General features: G+C 28.4%; 1 protein-coding gene across 1 annotated transcript; it reads right to left on the bottom strand.

The window, feature by feature from the left end:
* Positions 1–24,435, bottom strand: LOC136075304 (uncharacterized). Its single transcript, XM_065787987.1, has 2 exons — positions 24,076–24,435; positions 1–1,481 (listed from the first exon to the last, which is right to left on the bottom strand). Exons 1-2 carry the CDS (start codon positions 24,279–24,281, stop codon positions 332–334), a joined length of 1,356 nt encoding a protein of 451 aa, XP_065644059.1. The 5' UTR covers positions 24,282–24,435; the 3' UTR covers positions 1–331.
* Between the last annotated feature and the right edge of the window lie 62 nt (positions 24,436–24,497).

The following is a 24,497-nucleotide window of genomic DNA, read 5'->3' as shown; positions in this document are numbered from 1 at the left end:
TTTTAATTTGAAAAAAAATTCTTTAAAGTTATACTTATTTATAAATACAAATAGCTGAAGTACCTTACTAAACTTCTGCAAAGTTTAGTATGGTAAAATTAACAAATAATTTTTTTTTCAATTAAAGTAATAAACTTTTTACCCATTACGTAGGTATAACTTGAGGTATACATATGGTATACCTAGGTATACCTTGAGGTATACATATAGTATACCTCGGTATACCTTGAGGTATACATATGGTATACCTAGGTATACCTTGAGGTATACATATGGTATACCTAGGTATACCTTGAGGTATACATATAAAATGTTTAGGATAAAAAAGTGTTCAACTCTTTAAGATATTATAGAATCTTCCAAGATGCTTGCTTATTTCGTCAACTATAAAGAACCATTCCATGCCGTAAATTTCTGCCTTATTCTTGTCTGGATGAAAATGGATTAATGATTTTTTATACTCTTCTTTCAAACAGTCTTTTTCTTTCATTCCATTTACATCAAGTTTGTGATTAGGATTTTTCGGAGGATAGTTTTCATAGATAAAGATCAAAAAGTGCTTGTGTGATTTTGATGCATTTTCATTTATTTTGTTTAAATCTACTTGGATTTTGCTGATAACCTTTGCTTTTTCTGCTTCCTTTTTTTTTTCTTCTTCGTCAACAATTTCTTTTTGAAATTTCTTTATTGCATTGACAGCTCTTATATACCAAGCTTCAGCTGTAAACAATTTTGGTTTCATAGATTCTGCTAAATCAAGGGCATGCATGTAACATTGTTTTGCTCGTTCTTTAATTAGAAGAACTTTTTCGTAGATGACGCCAATTATAGTCGTAATTTCAGCTTCTAGTTCAATGTCTTTTGTCGCCATTGCTCTGATAGCAGCACGATACATATCAATCGCTTCCCAAGCTAATTCTATATAAACTGACTCGCCTTCGTTTATACATTTATCATAGGTTAAATCTGCTTTGTGTTTTGCCTTAAGTCCGTCAAGAATGTATATTTGCAGATCAATATTAGTTTTTAGCTGAGCGAGGTCGTTCCAAAAACTAAGCTTTATATTGTTGTTTTCTGCATTTACTTGTTTACTATATCTAAAACATTCTTCGTAAAAATAATTACAATCGTTAATCGACTTAAAGCTTTCGTTAATTTGTTTTTCATCTAAATATTCAATTGAAAGATGGTGATGTAAGTTTGAGAGTCGATAACTTACGCGGGCTTTAACAACTTTTAAAATTTTATCGTTTTGGATTAAATCATTCAAAGAAGATATTTGAAGAGAGTATTCTTTTCCAAATAATAAACAATTTATATAAAGTTTAATGCCTTCAATTGACTTTTGAATAATATGATGTGCCCATTCGCTCGGTTTGTTGAAAGAGTTTTCAAGAGAAAGATATAGACTGCTTTGGCAAACTTGCATGTAAAAACTGAATGTGTTTAATTTTTTTTCATTTGTCGCAAATAAATAAACCCTAACAAAAAAAAAAAAAATTGGAAACTATTTAACCATCATTTTACCTCGTGAACATATTCCTATAATAATATGAATATTATTTAGTATAACAAATATTATTTAGAATTAATTTATTTATTATAACAATATAGGGTGAATTAGTATGTTTTAGGTCACTGTTTTAAGTTGATCACTTTTACTTAATTTATTTAAACAAAAAGTATTAAGAAATATCATAATGTAAAAACAGATCAATATAAAGTAGGACTAACTTCCCAATAAGAAAAAGACGTCAAACCGTTGCACAGTGAGGTAGATTTAGTCAAAAACGGCATAAAGCCACGAAAATAAAGTGTATGTTTTATCATTTTAGTCTTAAAATATTAAAGTAAGCTATTTTTTGGTAAAAAATCAACATTATAATGAAAATAAAACTTATGACCATAAAACTTTAAAAATGTTTATCTTTTCCGTTTACTTAACCCTATTTGTAATCAATTTTCAAATCTCTAATAATGATTATGTTAAACTATTTTGTCCTTAGTAAATAAAAATACTTTTTATTTTATTTTTTATTTCAATAGCTATTCCTTTTTATGATTAAAAGTTAAAATATGTAATTTATATGCACAACTATGAACACATATGGTAGTCAATTAAAAGCTCCACCTTGTTCCACGTTCATTTTTGGTTTAAACTAACTAATAACTAGGGCCCTGCGAATCACTATTTTTTGAATCGAATCACGGTTTGAAGTAGCCCTTGATTCGCAAATCGTATTGAATCACGATTCCAATAAGCATTTTGAGGAAATCTAAGCTTAACTAAAACATAGATATCCTCAAAATGATGATTTGATTTGAGATTCGACTCGATTTGTAAATTAACGCCTGATTCGATTTGGATTCGATACCATAAAAGGTGATTCGCAGGGCCCTACTAATAGCCTTTATTCAAAATGACCCTAAAAGATTTGCTGCACTTTCCAGCTCCTTAAAGAGATGTTTTAAATTGAGTAAAGCATAATTTTGTTAAATACAACGTCAGCCTCTCTTTTTTTTGAAAAAATAGTAGTTTTCAGACGTGTTTGTAAAAACACTCATTCAAATTTGACTTAATAGTGTGCCAATAAAAATACCTGCAGAATGAAAACCATTAATAGAACCACAAACAATTTGATAAAAATTGGTGCAAATGTAGATATGGCCACACCAAACTCTGGATAAAATTTCCGTTGGATTGGTTAACTGGTGAAGGATTAATGGCAGTTTTAGTTTATATTTTGTTAGCTTTTTGCTACCAAGACCTCAAAACGTTTCCGATAACTGGAATATTCAATCACTATTTTCAAAATAAAGGTTACATGAGTGTTCTACTATGTATTAACAACAATTTTTTCTAATTGTTTTATTGCTTCATGTATCATTTTCATTCTATAGATAAAAATATTGATTTACTATTTGAATCGTGGTTTAAATTGGCTTATGCATAGCGTAATTGTCTCAACATTTTCTAAAGTATAAACTACTACCAAAATGCAAAAAAAAAGTTTCTGTTTAAAGAACTTTTATTGACCCTTGAAATCTTTTTAAATACATTGAATTTCAAAATGAAGTGAAAACATAACTATATAAACCATATTTTTTACATTATATTACCATCAAATAGCATCTGATTAAATTGTAGGACATCTCTTTGATTTTCCCGACAAGAATTTTATTCAAAATAGCTTAATATCCTCTTTTAGTCGAAACTCTTCAATATTTTTACATCCATTATTAAAATTCATAATTACTAGCAGCGGTTAAGGATAAAAATGATTAAAATGTTCATTATAAACCACAAACTATGATTTTCTGCTGGCTCTCCAATAAATCGAATTATGGTAGCAGTACTTTAAAGATGATTACTTTTCAGATCGGTTTGTAGCATAACAATCTTTCTTTGTACTCTGGATGACTATTGTTTTGTTTGTACCTCGACCAATGTTTATATAAGTCTTGATGAGCAGTTTCGACAGTTTGTTCACCATAGAGCCCCAAGGGAGATCCTTTGCGATTAATGAAATCTTTGATGTGGTAGAAGACGGTGTGAATTTTGGGTGTTACGCTTGCACCAGTTATCATTAAGTAACACCTTTTGAAATTTTAAAATATTTGAGCAAAATACTGCTGAAAAATAAATTCAAAACTTTTACAACAAAATTGAAATATTTGAATGCTTTAATTATGTAAAGAATGGAAGAAGAATGGAAACGAGTTTGTTTAAGCAGGTTGCTGGAGCACTCCCACATTTTTAAAAAGCTTCCTGTATTGATTTCCCACAAATTGGCCCAAATGATAAGGGCTCACTTAAATATGGAGGGCAGCTGGCCTCTAAACAACTTCTATCCAAGCAGTTTCAAGTCTCTTGGAAAGATGATTGACAACCCCTATAAGGAGATAAAATACCCTTGATGGGATTGTTTCCAAAATCAGAACATTATCAAGCCCACTGATGATTGGCTTTCGAATGACTTTGCCAAACAACTTTGCACAAGCAACAACCCTACCAGATTGCTGAAAAGACTCAAGGCTAGATTTGATTGAGCCCAGTGTTCGCAAGTTTCCAGATTTAGCAATTAGATTAGAGGTCACACCATGTACAATGCACAGGTTACATACTTAAATGGGTTAGAAGACCACAAATTATATTTGCAACTTTTATACCGTGACCCAAAATTAGTTTAACTCCATTTGTAATAATCAGTGACCAGATTTCTTTAATGTTGGAGTGTGTTTCTGGCAAATCTTCTAATACTAAAACAAGAATTTTTACTCCTTTGTGTCTTTCTTTACTCCTTTGTGTCTTTGCCAGTCCTTTGAGTGAGAGGTTGTTTTTGAGGCGGTGAGCTGGTATCAACCCTTAACTCAGTACCAACAATGCTTTGACAAAATTTGAGAAAACCTTCACCACCATCGATTCCGAGCTTAACAAAATATCCACAAAAAATTTTGCGAGATTGAATAACATGATTCACAAGAACTGATAAAACATTGCAGTGAGCAACAACCCAAACTGTACCAAAATCTCCTTTTTCATCGGTAATCTTTAAGTGACTGTAGGTGAAGAATTCACTAAAGTGTTGATTTGCTCTTAGGAAATTCTTATAAATATTAGGCTCTTCCATCTTGCTGCTTGATATTTAGTTTACTATTCTGACCAGTTTTTTTAATCCGTTGTTTGATCGTTATTAATTGTACATTTATAAGAGCTAGAATGGTCAGTTTTGGAGTGCTTGAAAATTGCAAAAAAGCGTAATAGAAATAGAAACATAATTTGATTTAACCCCCCACAGAAAAAATGTACAGCAAAAATGTTTCAACAAATATAGGTAAAAATTTTCTAAAATTAGTAGACAAACCTTTTCCTGCCTCTAATAAATTACATAAGATTTTTAACAGTAATACCATTAAAGTAAGATATAGTTGTACAAAAAATTTAGAAAGAATTATAAAAGGCCACAACTACGCGTTAATTAATAAAAATGAACATATAAAAGAAAAAAACACTGATTATTGTAATTGTAAACAAAAAATAGGTTGCCCTCTAAATGGAAAGTGCCTTTCAAAAAATGGAATTTACAAGTGCCCTCACAAAATAACCCTGATAAACAATATAATGGCTTAACCGAGGGGAATGGAAAAAACGTTATGCCAACCACAAACAATCGTTTAAACACAAAAAAAATCAAAAAAGACTATGCTGTCAAAATATATTTGGGAAATAAAAGAAAAAAATAAACATTTTAATTTACAATGGTCTATTCTAAAATCTACCCCTGCCTATAATAACATTTCCAAACAATGTATGCTATGTTTGCAAGAAAAATTTGAAATAGTTACTAATTTAAATCAGGAAAATTTATTAAATAAAAAATCTGAATTAATTTCTAAATGTAGGCACGAAAATAAATACCTCTTAAAAAATTATAAAAATAAATGACCAAATTAAATTATCCCCATTCCAAAGAAATTTATTTAATAATTACTTTCTGTAACTTCCCGTTAACCAAAAAAATATAATTAAAAAATTTTTTTCTTTTTATTTTTAGTTATAATAATTTATAACTTCCTGTAAAACATTTTTTTTTGTAAATTGAATTTTTTTTGAGATTTAGTAACTTCCTGATGATCCAGCAATGGTGAAACTTAAAGTTGAAGAAAAAATTTAGATAAGTGTTATAAGTGTTTTTTACTAATTTATTATTGCTCTGTTCTTTAAGAACATTGAGGATTCTATTTGTAAAATACACTAACATAATTTACATATATATATATATATATATATATATATATATATATATATATATATATATATATATATATATATATATATATATATATATATATATATTTTAAATATTAACATATAATTCTTAATCCAAAATATTAACATATAATTCTTAAGTGTATAACTTTTAATATATATTTAAATTTATTTAAGTATAAATATTTACCTGGGACAATAGTAAATGGAGGCCCGCTTGATGCTTTAGCAAGTTTAGTAGCTCCTTTAAGAATTCTTTATTGGGAATAACTCAAGACGCAACTTGTTCGACTGCTCTAGCATCTTTTGTTGCTAAAGGTTGAAGTTTTTCCCGGAACTTTATTTGAGAGCATTGGTAGGGCAAACCTTTTATAAGAAAAGAGGCACGTGCTGCAATGTTTGGTTTTTTCTGAATGGTGGTTTGCTCTTCAAGAGGATGTTTTTCTAGCAGTTTTGAACAACCAATTTGGTAAATTAGGCAAAAACACACCGTGCTTTGTATTAGGTCGCACTTGTATTGAATTAAAGTTAAAGAAAGGAGCGAGTTTAGCTTCTTTCCTCTCTTGTTTCCTGTGAAAAATTGTTCTACACAATTCGCAGAATCCTTTTGTTACGCGATAGTTAATTATTTATCTTAGTCTCAAACAGTCAGGATTTTCGATCTGCTTGGAAAGCAGTAAGCTGTTTTAAACATTTTTTTAAACAGAGCAAGCACAATAATTTTTAATTTTCATCTTAAACCTTTCGATTTTCGATTTTCGATTTTCAGCTTTGCTTGATTTGGCATTGTGGCAATTCACTAAATCCAACTTATCCCATTACAAAATATAACCTAAACTTAATTGGATAACAATCCATTAACATACCGACAAGTATTGTTAATTAAAAACAAATAAAATCAAGGAAATAATTACTTAAATTACAAGGAAATAATTTTCACATAATTCGTTCCTTGAAAGGAAATAGTTAATTAAATTTACGACATTTGACATACCTATTCACAATTTATATGAGACTTTCTTTAATGACATATTCCTACAAATGATTTTTCCTGCTCTTCAAAGAAATATTTTCCTTTTCATGAGATTTTCCTCTGACTAGCCCTTTAAAATTTTTATTTGTCGATTGTTTTTGTTATCTTGTCTAAATTTCTATATTTTTTATGTAAGCATTTTTATAAGAGCTTTTCTACCATATTTTAACATTTTCATGCATTTTGACAGTAGTTTATACCTAAGAAAATGCTGATATTTTTACTCAATGCATAAGCCAAGTCAAACCACGCTTTAATTAGTGAATAAGTATTTTGGTCTATAAAATAAAAATGGCAGTTGCAGCAATAAAGTAATCAAAAGTTGTTGGAATTACAAAGATGACACTTATGTAACCATTATTTTAAAAATAGTGATCGTATATCACAGTAATCGTTATGTTTTTGAGGTCTAAGTAGCAAAAATCAAACAAAATATAAACTAGAACTGCCGTAAATCTTTCACCAATTAATCAATCCAGCTGAAATTTTATCCAGAGTTTGGTGTGGCCATATGCTACATTTGCATTAACTTTTATCAAACAAAAAAAAGACTTGGTGAAATCTTTATTGAGTTTACTAAAACTTCTTATTTAATTCATGACAACAATTCATTACATTAAGTAAACTAAATAGATTTTTTGAGATTTTTTTTTCCAAAATTTTTTCAAAGCGATTTGATATGCCGTATGCTCAAAACTTTAGGAAAGTTCTAGAAAATCTCAACACTCTGTTTCAAAATGAAAGATTTGTACCACACAGCAAAAATATAAAACTATATTTTTATTAGATCGGATCAGTATAGATCAAACATTTTCTTTGCAAAGCATAGGAAATATCAAGCAAATGCATTGCAAATAAATGAACTTGATAGTATTTTAAAATATAAAAAGTTATCTTACATTTTAACTTTTTTTTACTTTGTTTGTTAAAAAAATTTTTTCGCGTGCTAGCGTACACGTTTGACGCACAGAATTACACGTTTGCGTGTGCGTTCATTAAGATTTTCTTGACCAAAATGTATAATCACATTTTGGTCAAAAAAATCTTAATTTTTCAATATAAATAGTTGCTACAGTTGTTTAAATTCTCTAAAATGCGTTTTAGTGTTATTCTAACGTTTGTCTATCTAAACATTGGAGGAACGTCAGCCTAACGTTGTCAACAAAAGCCTCCAATGTTAACTATAAAATGACGTTGAAAGAACGTTGGTTGTTAAATATTGAACCAACGTTAGTATGTGTGTAAAAACTAATACATGACATATTTAATAACACATGCAGTAGTGGAATTCAGCCGGTTCGCAGCGGTTCGCAAGAACCGGTTTTTGGACTGTAACATACTCTGCGAACCAATTACTAAATCCTCGGAAAACGTAACAGAATATAGTGCTCTCGCAATATTTAATTATTTGGCTTTCCTGACAAAAATAAAACCCAAATCACCTCTTAAAACTACAAATTTTGGATATTATGCCGTATTACATTGAAATATTAAAGACAACTTTAATAAAATTACTATGCTATAAATTGTAGTTTAAATTGATATGAGATCCAAAACTAACAATGTTAGATAGCGTTCGATAGACATTATGATTGCCACAATGTGAAAGAGTCTTAAATTAGTACATGTTGTATTTTTGGTTATTTCTTAGAACAAATCCTGAAAATGAAGAGACAGCAGAGCATGTTCCACTTTGTACAGAAAGTAAAAAGAACTGCAGATACTCTGAATGAGACTGCTTTGTCTTCAGTTACTGATACTGCATCCTTGCATGGTGCTATGGTAGAAGAAGAAACAGATACCATATTAGTTCCAAATGCAGTGCTACAAGAGAAAAATGCTCATTCATCTCAGGATACTATGCTGCAGGAAGAAATAAGTACCACCTCAGGTCCCAACGCTGTTCAGCGTCAAGAATAACAACTTCCAGACAGCTGGAATATGAAGCTGTATAAATCATTTAAACAAAAATATGATGGATTAGTTATGCAGGACAAAAAACTGTGTTGCTTGCATTGTGGAAAATCAAAATATGAAAGGCCTATATATTTCAATAGAATGGAAAAAGTGTCAAGTATTAGCATCAGGGATGAACAAAACAATCCAGCAAGCTTCCCTCAGAAAGAAAATGAATGAACATTTTACATCCAGGCTCGTGCAATTTGTGTAAATCATGTTGATGTCTGCAAACATGATACCATTACCAAAAGCATTGATAAAGCTAATGAGAAGTACATCAGTTCAACATGCAAAGTTTTCAACACAGTTTATAGCTTAGCAAAAAGGAGCATGCCATTTAGTGATGTGGAAGACGAAATTGAACTCCAAATTAAAAATGGAATTTACATGAATTTCTGCCTTCACTCCAGCAAAACTGCAGTAAAAATAGTATCTCACATTGCAAAGGACATTAGAGGTCAAATATTTTCAAAGATTATGGAAGAATGTCGTAAAATATGTGTCATTGCCGATGAAGCTTCTACAATGTTTCCTGTTCATAAAATCTATGTGAAAGTGGAAAATAATGAGCTGTCTTCAATGATTTTCCTGGGGCTTGTGGAATTTGAATGACAAGGAGGAGAAAACATACATAGGCGTTTAGTAGAAACGTTGAATTGTGTTGGTTGGTATGAATTTTTTGAAAAAGAATCTCATTGCTTTTTGCTCAGATGGGACCAATGTGATGCTTGGACAATCTTAAGGTGTGGGTGTTAGACTGAAGAAAGATTTTCCTATCATTATACTTTGGCATAGCTTAAACCATCGGTTGCAACTTGTTTTGGATGATGCCATAAAGGAATATTTAATATATAGTCCGATTCACAAGGTGGTGCTGCTACATCGACTCAGAATTTGGTTAGGGTTCGGGCTACGGTAAGGTTAAAATATGATTATATTACTGTAATTAATCGTTTTTGTAAATAGATGAAAATAAAAATGAAATATAATATATAATAAATAACAAAAAATAACAAAAAAAGAAATATAAAAATATATTTTTATAATAAAATAATGAATTTAAATATGTGTAAACAAAAATGAAAATAAACAAAAATCTAAAAACATATATCAATATGATAAAAATATTAGAAAAAAAGTAAAAACAAAATATATCACGGGAACAAAAAATCATGTCCCGTAAACGCCGACTAGGAGTATATATATATATATATATATATATATATATATATATATATATATATATATATATATATATATATATATATATATATATATATATATATATATATATATATATATATATATATATATATATATATGATATATATATATATATATATATATATATATATATATATATATATAAGATATATATATATATATATATAAGATATATATATATATATATATATATATATATATATATATATATATATATATATATATATATACATATACATGTATATATGTGTGTATATATATATATATATATATATATATATATATATATATATATATATATATATATATATTCTGTCCTGTGTATAAGTTTTAGACCACTTGTATAATTAGACGTATTTACAATTTTTTTTATGTAATTTTTTTAAAGCGTACTTAAGTTTAATAAAAGTTGAAAGAATATATTAATATAATAAATAAACAAAATTGATGAGGAAACATGAGGGATTTGTTTATTTATTTATTAAAATGATGTTTCATAACAACTAAATCCAAAACAGGATATTCGAAGAATGCTGTTACAGAAATCATTAAAAAGTTTAGAGAAACTGGCTCCTTTGAAGATAGAAAGAAAAGTGGTAGACCTCCTAAGCTAACAAAAGATGATAATAAATATTTAAAAACCCTATCTTTAAGAAATACAAAAAAAGCATCAACCGAGCTGGCAAAAGACATTAACACAGCAGCTGGGAATAATGTCAGCTCTTCTTTTATTCGACGGCAGCAACTTAAATCGGGATTAAGAAGGTGTGTTGCAATTCGAAACCATTATTGCGGTGTAGCAATAAAGAAAAACGACTTAAATATGCAAAACAACACAAAGATTGGGCCCAGGAAATGTTTAATCGGGTTCTGTACACCGAGTCCAAATTCGAAATTTTCGGAACGAAAGGACGTCAATATGTTTGAAGAAGAATTGGAGAAGTCTATCAGCCCGAGTGTTTAAACCTTACTATTAAACACAGAGGAGGCTCTTTATAAGTTTGGGGCTGTTTATCTTCATCTGGAGTAGATGATTTGATTAAAATAGGGGGGCGACTCACAGGGGAACTTTATGTGGATATCCTAAGACACTATGCTGTATCATCCCTAATGAGACTAATACGTCATAATTTTATTCTGCAGCAGGACAATGACCCAAAACATTGTTCCCGATTGGCAAAAAATTATTTAAATGAAATGGCAGAGGAAAGAGTACTGGAATTGACAACCTGGCCTTACCAGAGTCTAGTTTTGAATATAATTGAGCATATTTGGGATTACCTGGACAGAAAGAAGGTCGAACATGCTCCCCGAAATGCTGAAGAATGTTTGGAAGTACTTCAAAGAGAATGGCACAACATACCCCGGAATTTTATAACTAATTTGTATGAATCTATTCCTTGGCGAATATCGACTGGGATTGAGGCAAAGGGTGGACATAGTAAATGAGAAGTGGACTTGTTATAATTGGCAAAAACTGTTTTCAGAAAATCTGTTTGTTATGCAGTTGAAACACTATTGTATGCATACTAATTTGTGATAGAAATATTGGATTCTGCATGTCTTGAATTATTTTCCTGATGCAAAATTACAAGAGCTATTCAGTGGTGTGCGCAAGTCAGATTTTTTGAAAAAGTGAACTATCAGGTTTTGCAAGTCCATTCCTCAAATATAAAGAGTTTTTTATGAAGTTTGACATTAAAAAGTTTGTAATTGTTCCATATTTTGTGTGAAATACATGTGTTTTAATAAGTTTATAATTTAGAACTACAAACTTAAATATTAGAGAAGAATTCTTCGGGATTTTTTGGATATATATATGAAGAGTGTATTTTTAAAATGCGGTAGATCCATTTTTGTGGTATTGTGGAATTGACTTTTTTCGCCACACGCTCATGATTCTTATATTTGGAAAAATTATTGTTGCTTAATGTTTAAATACATTAAGTATATTAGATAATGCTAATAATTGAAATATTTGTAAATAAAAAAAAATATATTTTTTGTCAATAAATTTGCATTTACTTTTAAAATACTGTATATCCATATATATATATATATATATATATATATATATATATATATATATATATATATATATATATATATATATATATATACTATATATGTATATATATATATAGTATATATATATATATATATATATATATATATATATATACTATATATATATACACATACTATATATATATATATATATATATATATATATATATATATATATATATATACTATATAAATATATATATATATATATATATATAGATTTATATATAAATATATATATATATATATATATACTATATAAATATATATTTATAAAATATAAATCTATATATACTATATAAATATATATATATGTTTATATTTATATAGTATATATATATATATACAATATAAATATATATATATATATATATACTATATAAAAATATATACTATATATATACTATATATATAAATATATATATATATATATATATATATATATATATATATATATATATATATTTATATATATATATATATATATATATACATATATATATATATTATTATTATTATTTTATAAACTTCAAATAATACGAGTTTCTCTCGATACTAAATTTATTTTTATTTTTTATTTATTTTTATTAAAGAAATTTTCGCTGGATTGTTGTGACCAGCGTCTACAGCGTCTGAAAACTGAAGACGCTGGTCACAAAAATTCAGCGAAAATTTCTTTAATAAAAATAAAATTAAAATAAATTTAGTATCGAGAGAAACTCTTAATAATTGATGTTTATAAAATAATAATTTACATACTCTCATATATGATGTCTACATTCAAGAATATATATATATATATATATATATATATATATATATATATATATATATATATATATATATATATATATATATATATATATATATATATATATATATATATATATTATATATATATAACCTAATCGTCTGAAAATTATAAAGAAGCAATTTCTTTATTGACTGAACGATATGGTAACTCACATATTTTAATCTCTGCACACATCGATTCATTAATTAAAACTAGTGAAAATGAAAAATAGTGATAATGTTGATGGGTTAAGAAAATTTTTTAATGATATAGAGGCAAGCGTTCGAAATTCATAATCATTCAAAATTGAAACTAACACCCATGGTAGTGTTTTGATTACTATTTTAAAAGAAAAGTTATTAGTCGATTTAATTCTGTTATTTTTAACGAAATGGACTATAAATTTATTACTAAAATATTTTCGAGAGGCATTAAATGCCTCTCGAAATTATTTTAATAATAAATTTATAGTCCATTTCGTTAAAAATAACAGAATTATAGAGTGTTATTCAACTAATTGTAGAAAAGTTGAAAACAGAAAAACTAATATTCAACCTTTCAAAACTTCAGGATTATATTCACAAAGCATTAATCAGAACTTTAAAAATAATCACGAAAAAATTTTTGCAAAATCATTTGAAAGAGATTATCAAAACAAAAGAAAATATAATTATCCTTGTCGCATTTATATATATATATATATATATATATATATATATATATATATATATATATATAAATATATAAATATATATATGGTTTGTCAAGTGATTTTCTACTAATATGTAATTGCTCTGTTCTTTTAAGAACATTGAGCACTCTATTGTGTAGAATACATTTGTTCAGCTTAAGGTCAAACATAAATATACAGATCATATTGTTTATATGGAAGCATTATGTGTACCTATTACTTGTATCCCTCTGCAAAGGCAAAACGTGTCATTAGCTGGTAATCAATTTAAACAAATATCTAAACTTTCATTAACTGATCAAGACAATGGGTCTCTTGATTTTCATGTTGATATTTTAGCAGGTATAGATTTTTAGCATTTTATTTTTATCATTTTATTTCTGCGAGAAACATCCAATGGGTGGTCAAATAGCTAGTGAATCAGTCTTAGGGTGGGTATTAAGTGGTCCTATTTCACAGAAAAATTATACTAAAAATGCCACAAAAACATTTTTACTAGTCATTCTATACAATGTAAGGTTGAGAATGAAATAGATAAGCTTGGCAAATTGCAAATAAATTTTGGTCTGTTGAGACCACTGAATCTCCTGAGAGTTGTGCGATGCATTAGTTTGAAAAAGATATCACACATAATGGAGAACGGTATATAAAAAAGTAACCTTTCAAAATTGATCGTGACCATCTACCTGATAACAACACTATTTCTTAAAAACATCAGGCCAATTTAAAAGTTAGATTAAATGATAAACATAGAATATGAAAAGAATAATATAATAGAAATAGCTAGTGAGTCTGATATATTTAAAGAACCTGGGTGTGTGCATTATTTGACTTATAGGCCTTTCATTCAAAGAGATAAGGATATTAAAAAAATTAGAGCTGTCTTTAATGCATCATGTTCTACAACAGGATCGTCATTGAATGATTGCCTAATTAAGGTCCGAATTTATTATCTAAAATATTTGATATTTTACTAAAATTCGGGTTCAACGTTATAGGGATAAATACTGACATAAAACTTGCATTCTTGAACATTGAAATCTCTTCTAAACAACGAGACTATACAAAATTCTTGAAGTACAAGTGAATATCTGATAAGGATTAATTTTATATAGATTTCTTAGAGTTGTTTTTGATTTAATTAGCAGCCCTTTTCTTTTAAATGGCTCTTTAAAACACCATCTTAATAAGTACATAAAAGATAATAAAAAATTTTATTGAAAGGTTAATACATGATCTCTATGTTGATAACATAGCCTCTGACTGCGAAATTTTTTTTTTATGTAGTTATTTAGGTGCTCCCAGAAGTCTTTACGGTCTTATCACAGAGCACCGCAGGAGAGCATTTAACAAGAAGTTCACGTCTTCTTCTGCACTAGTATCGCTTATTGAGTTAGAGCCAACGTCGAACCTCGAACCTCTGGGTTCTGCGCCAGAACTCTAACCACTGCGTCACGGCTACGGTTATTTTAGAAGGGAAAGTATTTCATAAAAGATCCAAAAGTATATTTTTAGATGCAGAGATTAAATTAAGAAACTTGATATCAAATGATCATGAATTACAAAATTATTTTAATAAAAAGGAAACAATTAACAATGAAAACTCAAAATGCAATCTAAATTTCCTGGTGTGACTCAGAGGTGGCATTGTATTGGATCAAGGCTAAGGAAACCATGTTTTCATATAAACCATGTTTTCATATACAAATATATGGGTGGAGAGTAGAGTGAATGCCATCAGAAAAGTTGTTGATAGAGCAAAATGGAATCATAATAATGGAGAGTTGAACCCAGCTGATTTTCCTAATTGCATAAGTAATTTTGTTGATTTAGGACTTAGGTTGATAGGACCAGAATTTTTGTTAAATATGAATATAAATATTAATGAATTTAAAGTTGATAGCAAGTTTTATGTTGGTATTATGTCTGAGTGTAAAAAAGGAGAGCATGTAGTTGTTTGTAATGTTGTTTTGGACTCATCACTAGTTTTGAGTAGTGCTATTGATGTATTTAGATTTAGTTCGATTTATTAACAATTTGTTTAACAAAAAATTAACCTTGACGACAAATTAGTAAAAATTTGCACTCAGTAAATGTATTAGAGACAAACAAAAAATTTTACGAAACAATAAAATATTTAATAAGCTGAAAAGTTCATTAAAGTTATTTGATGATGAAGGCAAATATATTTTCAAAAATCTTTTTTAATATCTTTTTAACAATTTATAAAGGTTTGAATTAAATCACTTAAAGTGATCAGTTAAACTTTTGCATTTTCTTTAGGTTTTGTTACTATTGGTTTGTAAACCATTAGTAATTAATTATAACCATTAGTTAATAGTTAAAGGAAGATTAACGATAATATGTATCATTAGACAATGTGTAACACGCAAGAAATTCCAAGGAAGAATATTTTTGCCACATAGCAGTCCGGATTTACCAGACACTACCGAATTAATAATTTATATTCATTTCAATCAGCTGGTTTAGATTATGCAGGACCTTTAGTTATAAAAAACAGTTAAAGACGATGCCTGTAAGGTCTATGTTTTGCTATTGACTTGCACGTTTAGTCAAGCAATCCATCTTGAACTGACACCTGACATAAAAATTCCGGCCTTTATAAGAGTTTTTAATCGTTTTGCAGCACAAAGAGGTTTTCCTAATCTTATTATCTCCAATAATTTTAAAACCTTATATCTAAAGAAGTTAAAAAAATTTATGATGAAAAATGATGTGTAACGGAAGTTTATTCTACCAGCCTCCCCCTGGTGGGGCTGATTTTACGAACATTTAGTTAGATTTGTTAAAATTACAATGAAGAAAACAATTGGAAAGGCTTTTTTATTTTACGAAGAACTAGAAATATACTATGTGAAATCGAATCCGTGATAAACAATCCTCCACTATTTTACATACTGAAGAAGTGTTAACACTATACCATCTAATGTTTGGACAAAATATTCATAATAAACTGAATGGAATTCATATACTACCTGAAGATATACCAAAAAGAACTATATTTAAAAAGCAACAGTATTCAACTTTTGGAAAAGATTTTAAACTGCTTATCTTATTGAACTTAAACAACACTATTTATACGTTAAAAACAAAACTTCACATGCCGAACAGCTTGCAGTAAATGATTTAGTTCTTAAACGAGATGATACCAAGATCCCAAGAAGTCAATGGCGCAAGGGAAAAGTTTTGGAACTTATTGAAGAAACTGATGGAAAAGTACGAGGTGCGCGTTTACAAGTTTTATCCAAAGAAAGAATTAGATCAACCTGTTTTCAACCTATTCAAAAATTAATACCTTTTGAAATCACCAACAAATCAAACAAAATGAGAGAAAATAAAAAACTAGATTAACCAAAGATGAACCAGGTGATTGTTACTGATGAAACGTGCCGGTCAATTTGTAAGCGGCTGACTAAACATGCGGCAAGCACTGGCAAAAATTTGCGGCGCTTAGAAGAGTTATATTATTAGTTGACTAAGTCAACATAGCGGTGCATGTTAAAATTGATATATGTTATACGGCTTTTTGTTAATTTATTACCGGTTTTTCTAGATTTTCTTGATTATAGAGTTTTTGATTGTAAAAGTTTTGTTACAATAATAATAAATAATTAACACGAAGTTACAAGAAAGAAAGCAACTGGGTAAAAACTCTTTTAGATTATTGTTTTAAAAAATAACTAAATGAATTATTTACAGTACTGTTAAACCTCTTTCGAATAACAGAATAACTTTATTTGATACAGAGTCAGCTTTAAATGAAGGTCTTTAAGTTGCAACTCTAAAAACTCATCCTACTAAATTTTATAAAATAACTCATTTGTATACTGTATAGTGTTAATTTAACTTTTGTTTACAACTATGTTAGTTTTAATTGGATCTAGGTACTCCTAGTGGAAAAAAAGCCATTTCATCTAAGTTTCAATGAACTTGATTAATAACAAAAAATAAAAATATTTTTATGAAAAAAAAAAAATCAAAATTTCGAAAAAGAAGGTTATTAAAACAAGATGTGATACTAATGTGTGACTAATATGTCATAAACTACCAGTTCTAGATAAACTAAGTTGTTTAAGCTGTTTGCTCACAGTTCATCTTGTCCCACGTTGCCTCTTTTATGACTTAAAAACAAACAAAATGGATCTTTCACATTGCTGTTCTAATACTATTGATGAGGTTTTATAAGTTTGGTTTATTGCCAATGTTCCAACAACACAAAAAAGAAATGCTATTGCTAAACTAAAAGTATTGCATAACTCTTATGTTAAAATAGGAAAGAACAAGTCTCGCAGAACTGAAAAGCAGTTAAAATTGGAAACTGATTTGATAAACAAGATGAATAAGCTATTTGATGTGAATCATGCAGATAGTGACAGATTTATAAAAGTTCAACATGATATAATGTTTCTACAAGACAAAAAGAAATAAGGGAAAAGGTAATCGGTACGGAAGATTTAAAAATTAAAGAACGTGAATAAAAGCAAGCGTATCAACATTTTCAATAAGAACATCGCAAAAAAAAGGCAACTAAAGTGAACAAATATACCAAAACTGTGTTGGTTGAAAAAAAAAATCAGATTCAGAATATGAAGAAAGTAGTGATGAGGAAGCTACTATTTAGCAAGTATCACCAGCAAAAGCCGTTATATTAGAAAACCACCCTATTTAAAGTTTAACAAAACAAAATAAAAAATTAGCACCGAAGCCACATAGCCTTATTGATAGCTCATTATTTATTGCTAGTCTTGATCGTACAAAAATTACATCGGTACAGGCTATGTACATTGTTGTGCCAGTCCTAAAAGCTGTTGGGACTGACATAAAAGATATGACTCTATCGGCAAGCTCAATATACAGAGCTCGTAAAACAATTAGAAAATCTATAGCTCAAAACATTCAAGAAACATTTGTGCCAAATACCCCCCAAATTGCCTATTTTGAAAGTAAAATTCTACCAGACATATACGGAAACCTGGCTGACAGGATGCCAACTGTTATATTAGGTTTAAATGTTGAAAAACTATTGACCATTCCTAAACTTTCCGTGGGTAGTGGTGAGCTTATGGGAAACTCGTTTATTGAAGTATTGAAAAAATGGTAAGATGTTTCAGACTGGCTTGTCTCTCTTTGACACAACAAGTTCAAACACTGGTGTTCACACCCGGTGCAATTACTATTATTTAGCAGGCATATAATAAACGTTTACTTTTATTAGAATACAGGCATCATATCCTTAAAATTATTTTTGCTGCAGTATTTGACCAGTTTTTCCAGTCTTCAGGACCACAGGTTGGAATATTTTGTCGGTTCAAGGAACTCTGGAAACTTATTGACACTACCCAATACAGTACAATTGAGGCTTTTGACATTGAATTCAAATCTGAACTTAGAATTAGGGAATGTGTATGGCTAAACCAGAAGAAGAAATGTATGTCGTAATTCCTTAGGAATCAACTTTCCCTTAAAAATAAACCACGAAAAGATTACCTGGAGCACATCCAACTGACACTAATTGCACTGGGTAAAATGATGATGTAACTCATTTTAGCCCTCCAGGTTCCTATCGTCGTGCAAGGTGGATAGCAAAGGAATATACTGTTTTAGTTCAGGAATATACTGTTTTAAAATCTATTTGTTTCGTAGACAATTAATCTTGCAGCATATGAACTACAAGGTCTTCGTCGTATCTGTCTTTTCATTTTAACAGTACTGATGCTCCATACATGACCTTTGTCTACTCAAAACTCTTGAATCTTATCTTGCTGTTAACAAAAAGGTAGCAAATATTGCAATTAAAAAAACCAGAGAACATATGTAGTATTTGAGCAAAGGTTTGATTCGAATTGCATTTTTTTCTGACCTGCTTCCAAATAGCGAGACTATGTTTGTTGCTCTGATGAAAAAATGATCTCAGAAGAGTTGATTCAAAATTAGTTCAAGCTGATCAAGCTGAACGGTAATTAATATTTCAGATTGTTGATTATCACAGAAAGCTCATGACCATTCCATTAAAGAAAAACTTTAAACCAGAATAGTAAGTGATCATTCATTACTGTTGTGAAAACTTTAATAACATATTTTATAACACACTTAAACATGTTCTAACATTTATATTCAATCAAGAAGAAATTCAATTAAGAATGATTACTGTTTTCTCACCATTTTTGTAACAACTTTGAATTTCTTGAGCAATCACTAAAACACATTATTTAAGCTTATAATTTTTAACTTACTTTCCTGACCACAAACAACATCAAATTAGAGGATATTTATATATATATATATATATATATATATATATATATATATATATATATATATATATACATATATATATATATATATATATATATATATATATATATATATATATATATATATATATATATATATATATATATATTATCTTTAGGGTCGTCCATAGCTAACGTCACGCTTAAGGGGAGGGGGGAAGGGGTTAGTGGTTTTGTGACGGTTCATACGGGATTTGATACTAAAGTGTTACGTTGATGTGACGAGGGGGAGGGAGGGGTCAAAAACGTTCAAAAATTGCGTCACTTAATCTATGGACGACCCTTTTACTGGTGCCAATTTTAGAACTTTTTGGATAGTAATGACTAAATTGTGGAGTTCTTGCTTATGAAACATTTTTTGACTTTATAAATACACATTTAGTTTTATAATAAATGATATTTTTTTAGCTTGTATATGAATTTTATAAAACAATTAACAATATCAATGTTTTAACAGGTATGTGTTAATTTTTGCCTACCCCTCTAATAATTATTTTACAAAAAGATGATGTTAAAAAGAAAAGTTTTTAGTTAAGTATATCAAGTGCTACTAGTAGTGCTACTAACGAAACAATTTTAATATTTCAAAGAAGTAAATAATTTTCTAACAATTAGTTGTCAATTTCTTAAACAGAAAGGACACAGTAAAAGGTACGCAGTTTGGAGTTGTTTTATGGTTTAAATACTAGGAGAACAATACTTCCACTTTGAACGATGAAGAAGATTGTGATTTCTTGTAATGTGTTACAAAAAAATCCTCCGTTTTAATATTTTGAACCGTTTGTAAACGTCAAAGAAAATAGATTTATAAGAAAATGTTTAAAAAAACGAAATTAAGTGTTAAATAGATACAAACTTTGGGAATTTTTTGCATTGTAGCGTGTTTTAATCAAATTTAAAGAATAACTTAGCAACTGTAATTAAAAAAATCACCGGCTGCAATTTATCAATTAAACAGTATCATCGTCTGTTGACATCGCAACGTTTAGATGCGAAAAATAACACGAAAACTAGTTAATGGAGCTGGCTAACGGAGGAAGTTTAACTGAGAAAGTTATCGGAGCAGTTAAATGGCAGGAATAAAATATCATTTATTTCCCTCTATCTTAAAACCGGCCGTTTAGAGTTTTTTTCTTAACGGACACTCAAATTCTCCGTTAGTTTAACGGAGAGAAGTGAATACGGTTGCAGGTAATTAATAAAATAATGATATACGATACTACTTCCTTTTTAGATTACCCTCTATTACTCGAAACGAACGCCATTTTTTTCAAATTCTAATATTAATTTTGTATCTTTTAAACTAATATAAAAAATCAAAAATTCTTACTATCAACCAAATACCAAAAAACAACCACAGCGAAAATGTTAAAAAAGCTTTGAAACATCATCTAGATTAAAAAATATCATTAAAAAAATTATACATTTAAGTACAGTGTATCAAAATCGACGTTGACTGGCAAAATTAAAATAAAAGTGCAGGTCAACTTGAAAGCGGATACCATCAACCAGCAGCTTATCAGTTAAAGCTACAAAATTGTTGGTTCATTTAATTCAATGCTGTAACTGCAACTATAGCATTGTAATCGATATGAATTGATTGAATCGATTGAATAGATATGTAAACTCAATCAAAATGAGTAGATAGGTAATCAATATGAATAAGTATGTTGAATAATGTTGTCATTAGAAAATTGGGTTTTTCAACGCTATTTGAAAAACACAAAACATGAGGATTTATTTAAAAATGGGAAGCTATTACAGTGGTAGTGTGATTTTTAAAGAGAGATGAAAGTATGGTGTAGCATTACGTAAGGCAGACAAAATTGCATCAAACAGAGCATCATCTTGCACTTCAAATATAACCAATATTTTAACAATTACAAGAAATAATACGATGAAGTCAAAGCTGATCACTTAAAAGCTTCACACATTTGGAACTGAGATTTGTATGGTCTTAGGATGACAAATAAAATATTTCATTTTTATGCCGAAAAGATACAAAGCCCAATCTCAAACTTACAAGTAACAATGAATAAAATAGTTATACATCAATGCATCAGGCTTCTACCAAGGAGTTATAATAGACAGGAGGGAGAACGAAGTTAAAATACGTTATTTTTCAAAGAACAGTCTTAAGGTGAGTTTCCACTTAAACGTTTTTCTAAGGGAACGGGAAAGTAATGGAAAAAGTAATCACGCGAGCATGCGTAGTTTTCCTTAGGACAAATTAAAACTTATACTCTAAGTTAGTTTATTGTTATTTTTTTATGTTGTGCTTTTTGAACGACTAATAATAAATTTCTAGATTAGAATTGAATTAATAAATGTCTAGATAAGAATTGGTAGTACTTTTGCCGGATATACAAAAAGGTATTTTATATCTCTATATTTAGAATATAGCAAAATGTTTTTAAATCCAGCAAAAATACCACAACAAAAAAAATAAAATCCTAGAGAGATAAAATAAATTCCTTGTTGAAAAAATGTTTTTTAAAAACGTAATAAATCTATAGCCAAAAATTGCATCTTTTGCTGATAGCAAAAGATAAAGTTCAACCAAGTAGTAGAGAAGTCTAAAACTTTGATGTTTATTTTAAAAACAGAATCTAAAAACTTATTAGTTTGATGTTCAACCAAGTAGTAGAGAAGTCTAAAACTTTGATGTTTATACGAGGTATTCAAAAAACGATTATTTTACGTAATATCATGATTTTTGTTATGATTACTATTTGATAGCTGGAACAATTACTAAAAACTTAATCAACTTTTAAAAGAGTATTCCATTTTGATTACAGCTTACAAAGGTTACAAACTACGTTTCAAAATTTTCCTTTTTTAACACAAAGGCGCCATTTTGACTTGCCGCTGGATACAACAAAGACTGTTCTACGATTTAAACAATTTTCGGTTTTGATCTCCCTTCATTCTATTATTCTCCCTTGCTTCGACTGACCACCTTTCAATGTTTATAAAAAAAATACTTTTATCAATCATTGTGGAAAGATGATCCAACAGGCGCAATGTATTTAAGATCAGATTTAAGATGAATGGAGAAATTGAAGTTTACTGAGAGGTTGGAACGGTTATTCATTCCAGCAGTAAGAGCAATCGGGAAAGATCACATTCTTCTATTAGATGGTCAGAGAACTTATGTGTGATTAAAACCCAACACTCGTGTTGTTGAAATATGTAAAGAAAGCAACGTGGTCTGCCTGATAAAGGTAATTTTCCAAGTTTGTTAAAAGTTTTATAAGAAAGTAGAAAATGCTTTATCAGAACACAAGTGCTGTCAGTGCTTTTGAAAAATGCAGGGTTATTTCCTTTCTCTAAATCCAATATTGACATATCAAAATTGAAAGTAACACAAAATTTTGAAAATTCAGCACCAGAGTAACCATTATAATCAACATCGGCTATAACATCTACCGCACAGGGTTCATCATTAATTTCATCAGCACCATCAACACCAATTTCAAATACTAGCAGCAAAACGTACTTCAATTACAAATGAAAAAAATGTAAGGCACATTTTCACGACTTTATGGTTTAAGTTTATAACATTAAAAATAAATTCTCTTATAATACTAAGTTTTATAAATGAATATTACATAAAACTTCATGAAATAATAAATAAAACATAAAACTTCTATTTATTTTACATTTTATTATAGGAAACAAAATTTTTATCTATAAAAAGAAATTTAAATAAAAAAATATTTTATTTTCAATCAAACTTTCTAAATGTTGACCCAAACTAGGCTAACTTTTCCTCTATACTTTGTTAACAAATTATTTTTCATAAGAAAACAATAAACCATAAACAAGTTTGTTACAATTGTCATTTATTTGAAAGGGGGTAAAGCGAAGCATTACTTTTTTTTTTAATTTCTTTTGCAAGTTTATGAAAATAAACTTGCAAAATAAAAAAAAAAGGAAAACAAATTTAAAAAACATTATATTTTTTAAACTTAACCACCGAATTTTTTAAATTTTAAACATTTGATAATACTTTTATTAAAGTTAATAATTTTAAAGGAAATTATTTATTTTAAAATGACTGATGATAATTTTTAACATAAAACTTTAAAACACAATTTCTTTAAAAATTTAAAAAAATTTAAAACACAATTTCTTATAAATCCAAAATTAGTAGAACATTTTAACTGACTGTTTTTTACGTTTATTTTTAAATTTTTGAAAAGAAAAATTTTAGACAATTACTTGAAAAGATTAAGAGCTGTAACACCATGATTTTTGTAAGCACTACTTCTTTCCTCATTGCATGCGGCATAATTAATAGCTTCTTGATACAACTTAAATGCCTGTTTCAGCCGTGCCTTCTTTAGGACTGGCGCAAGACCATTTGTTATTGATTTGAAAATATCATTTCCTTGCGTTCTCTTTCTTACGCTCAACGATACGAACATTGTAAATTTATGTGCGTTGCAAAATACAAAAAATTACAAATATATATTAATGACTAACTACGATAATATTTTTTGAACTATGTACAACTTTGTACACAAGTTTATAAAGCAATCTAAATAATCGACTATTAATATCTAAGCGACAGAGGAATATTTTTAGTATTCATTCAACTTTTGTTAAATAGAAACAGTGAAGCGTTAATAACATCACGTGAA

The sequence above is a fragment of the Hydra vulgaris genome, chromosome 01, assembly GCF_038396675.1.
Source record: "Hydra vulgaris chromosome 01, alternate assembly HydraT2T_AEP".
NCBI lineage: Eukaryota > Metazoa > Cnidaria > Hydrozoa > Anthoathecata > Hydridae > Hydra > Hydra vulgaris.
Note: the sequence above shows the minus strand (reverse complement) of the source record. Positions and strands in the feature narration are given on the sequence as shown.

What these genes read in the sequence shown, in the direction of transcription:
- LOC136075304 (XM_065787987.1), bottom strand. Translation starts at nt 24,281, where the DNA reads ATGTTCGTATCGTTGAGCGTAAGAAAGAGAACGCAAGGAAATGATATT. An exon ending in ACAGCTCTTAATCTTTTCAA is followed by an intron (nt 1,482 to 24,075) that starts GTAATTGTCTAA and finishes TTTTTTTGTTAG; the next exon opens with GGTTTATTTATTTGCGACAA.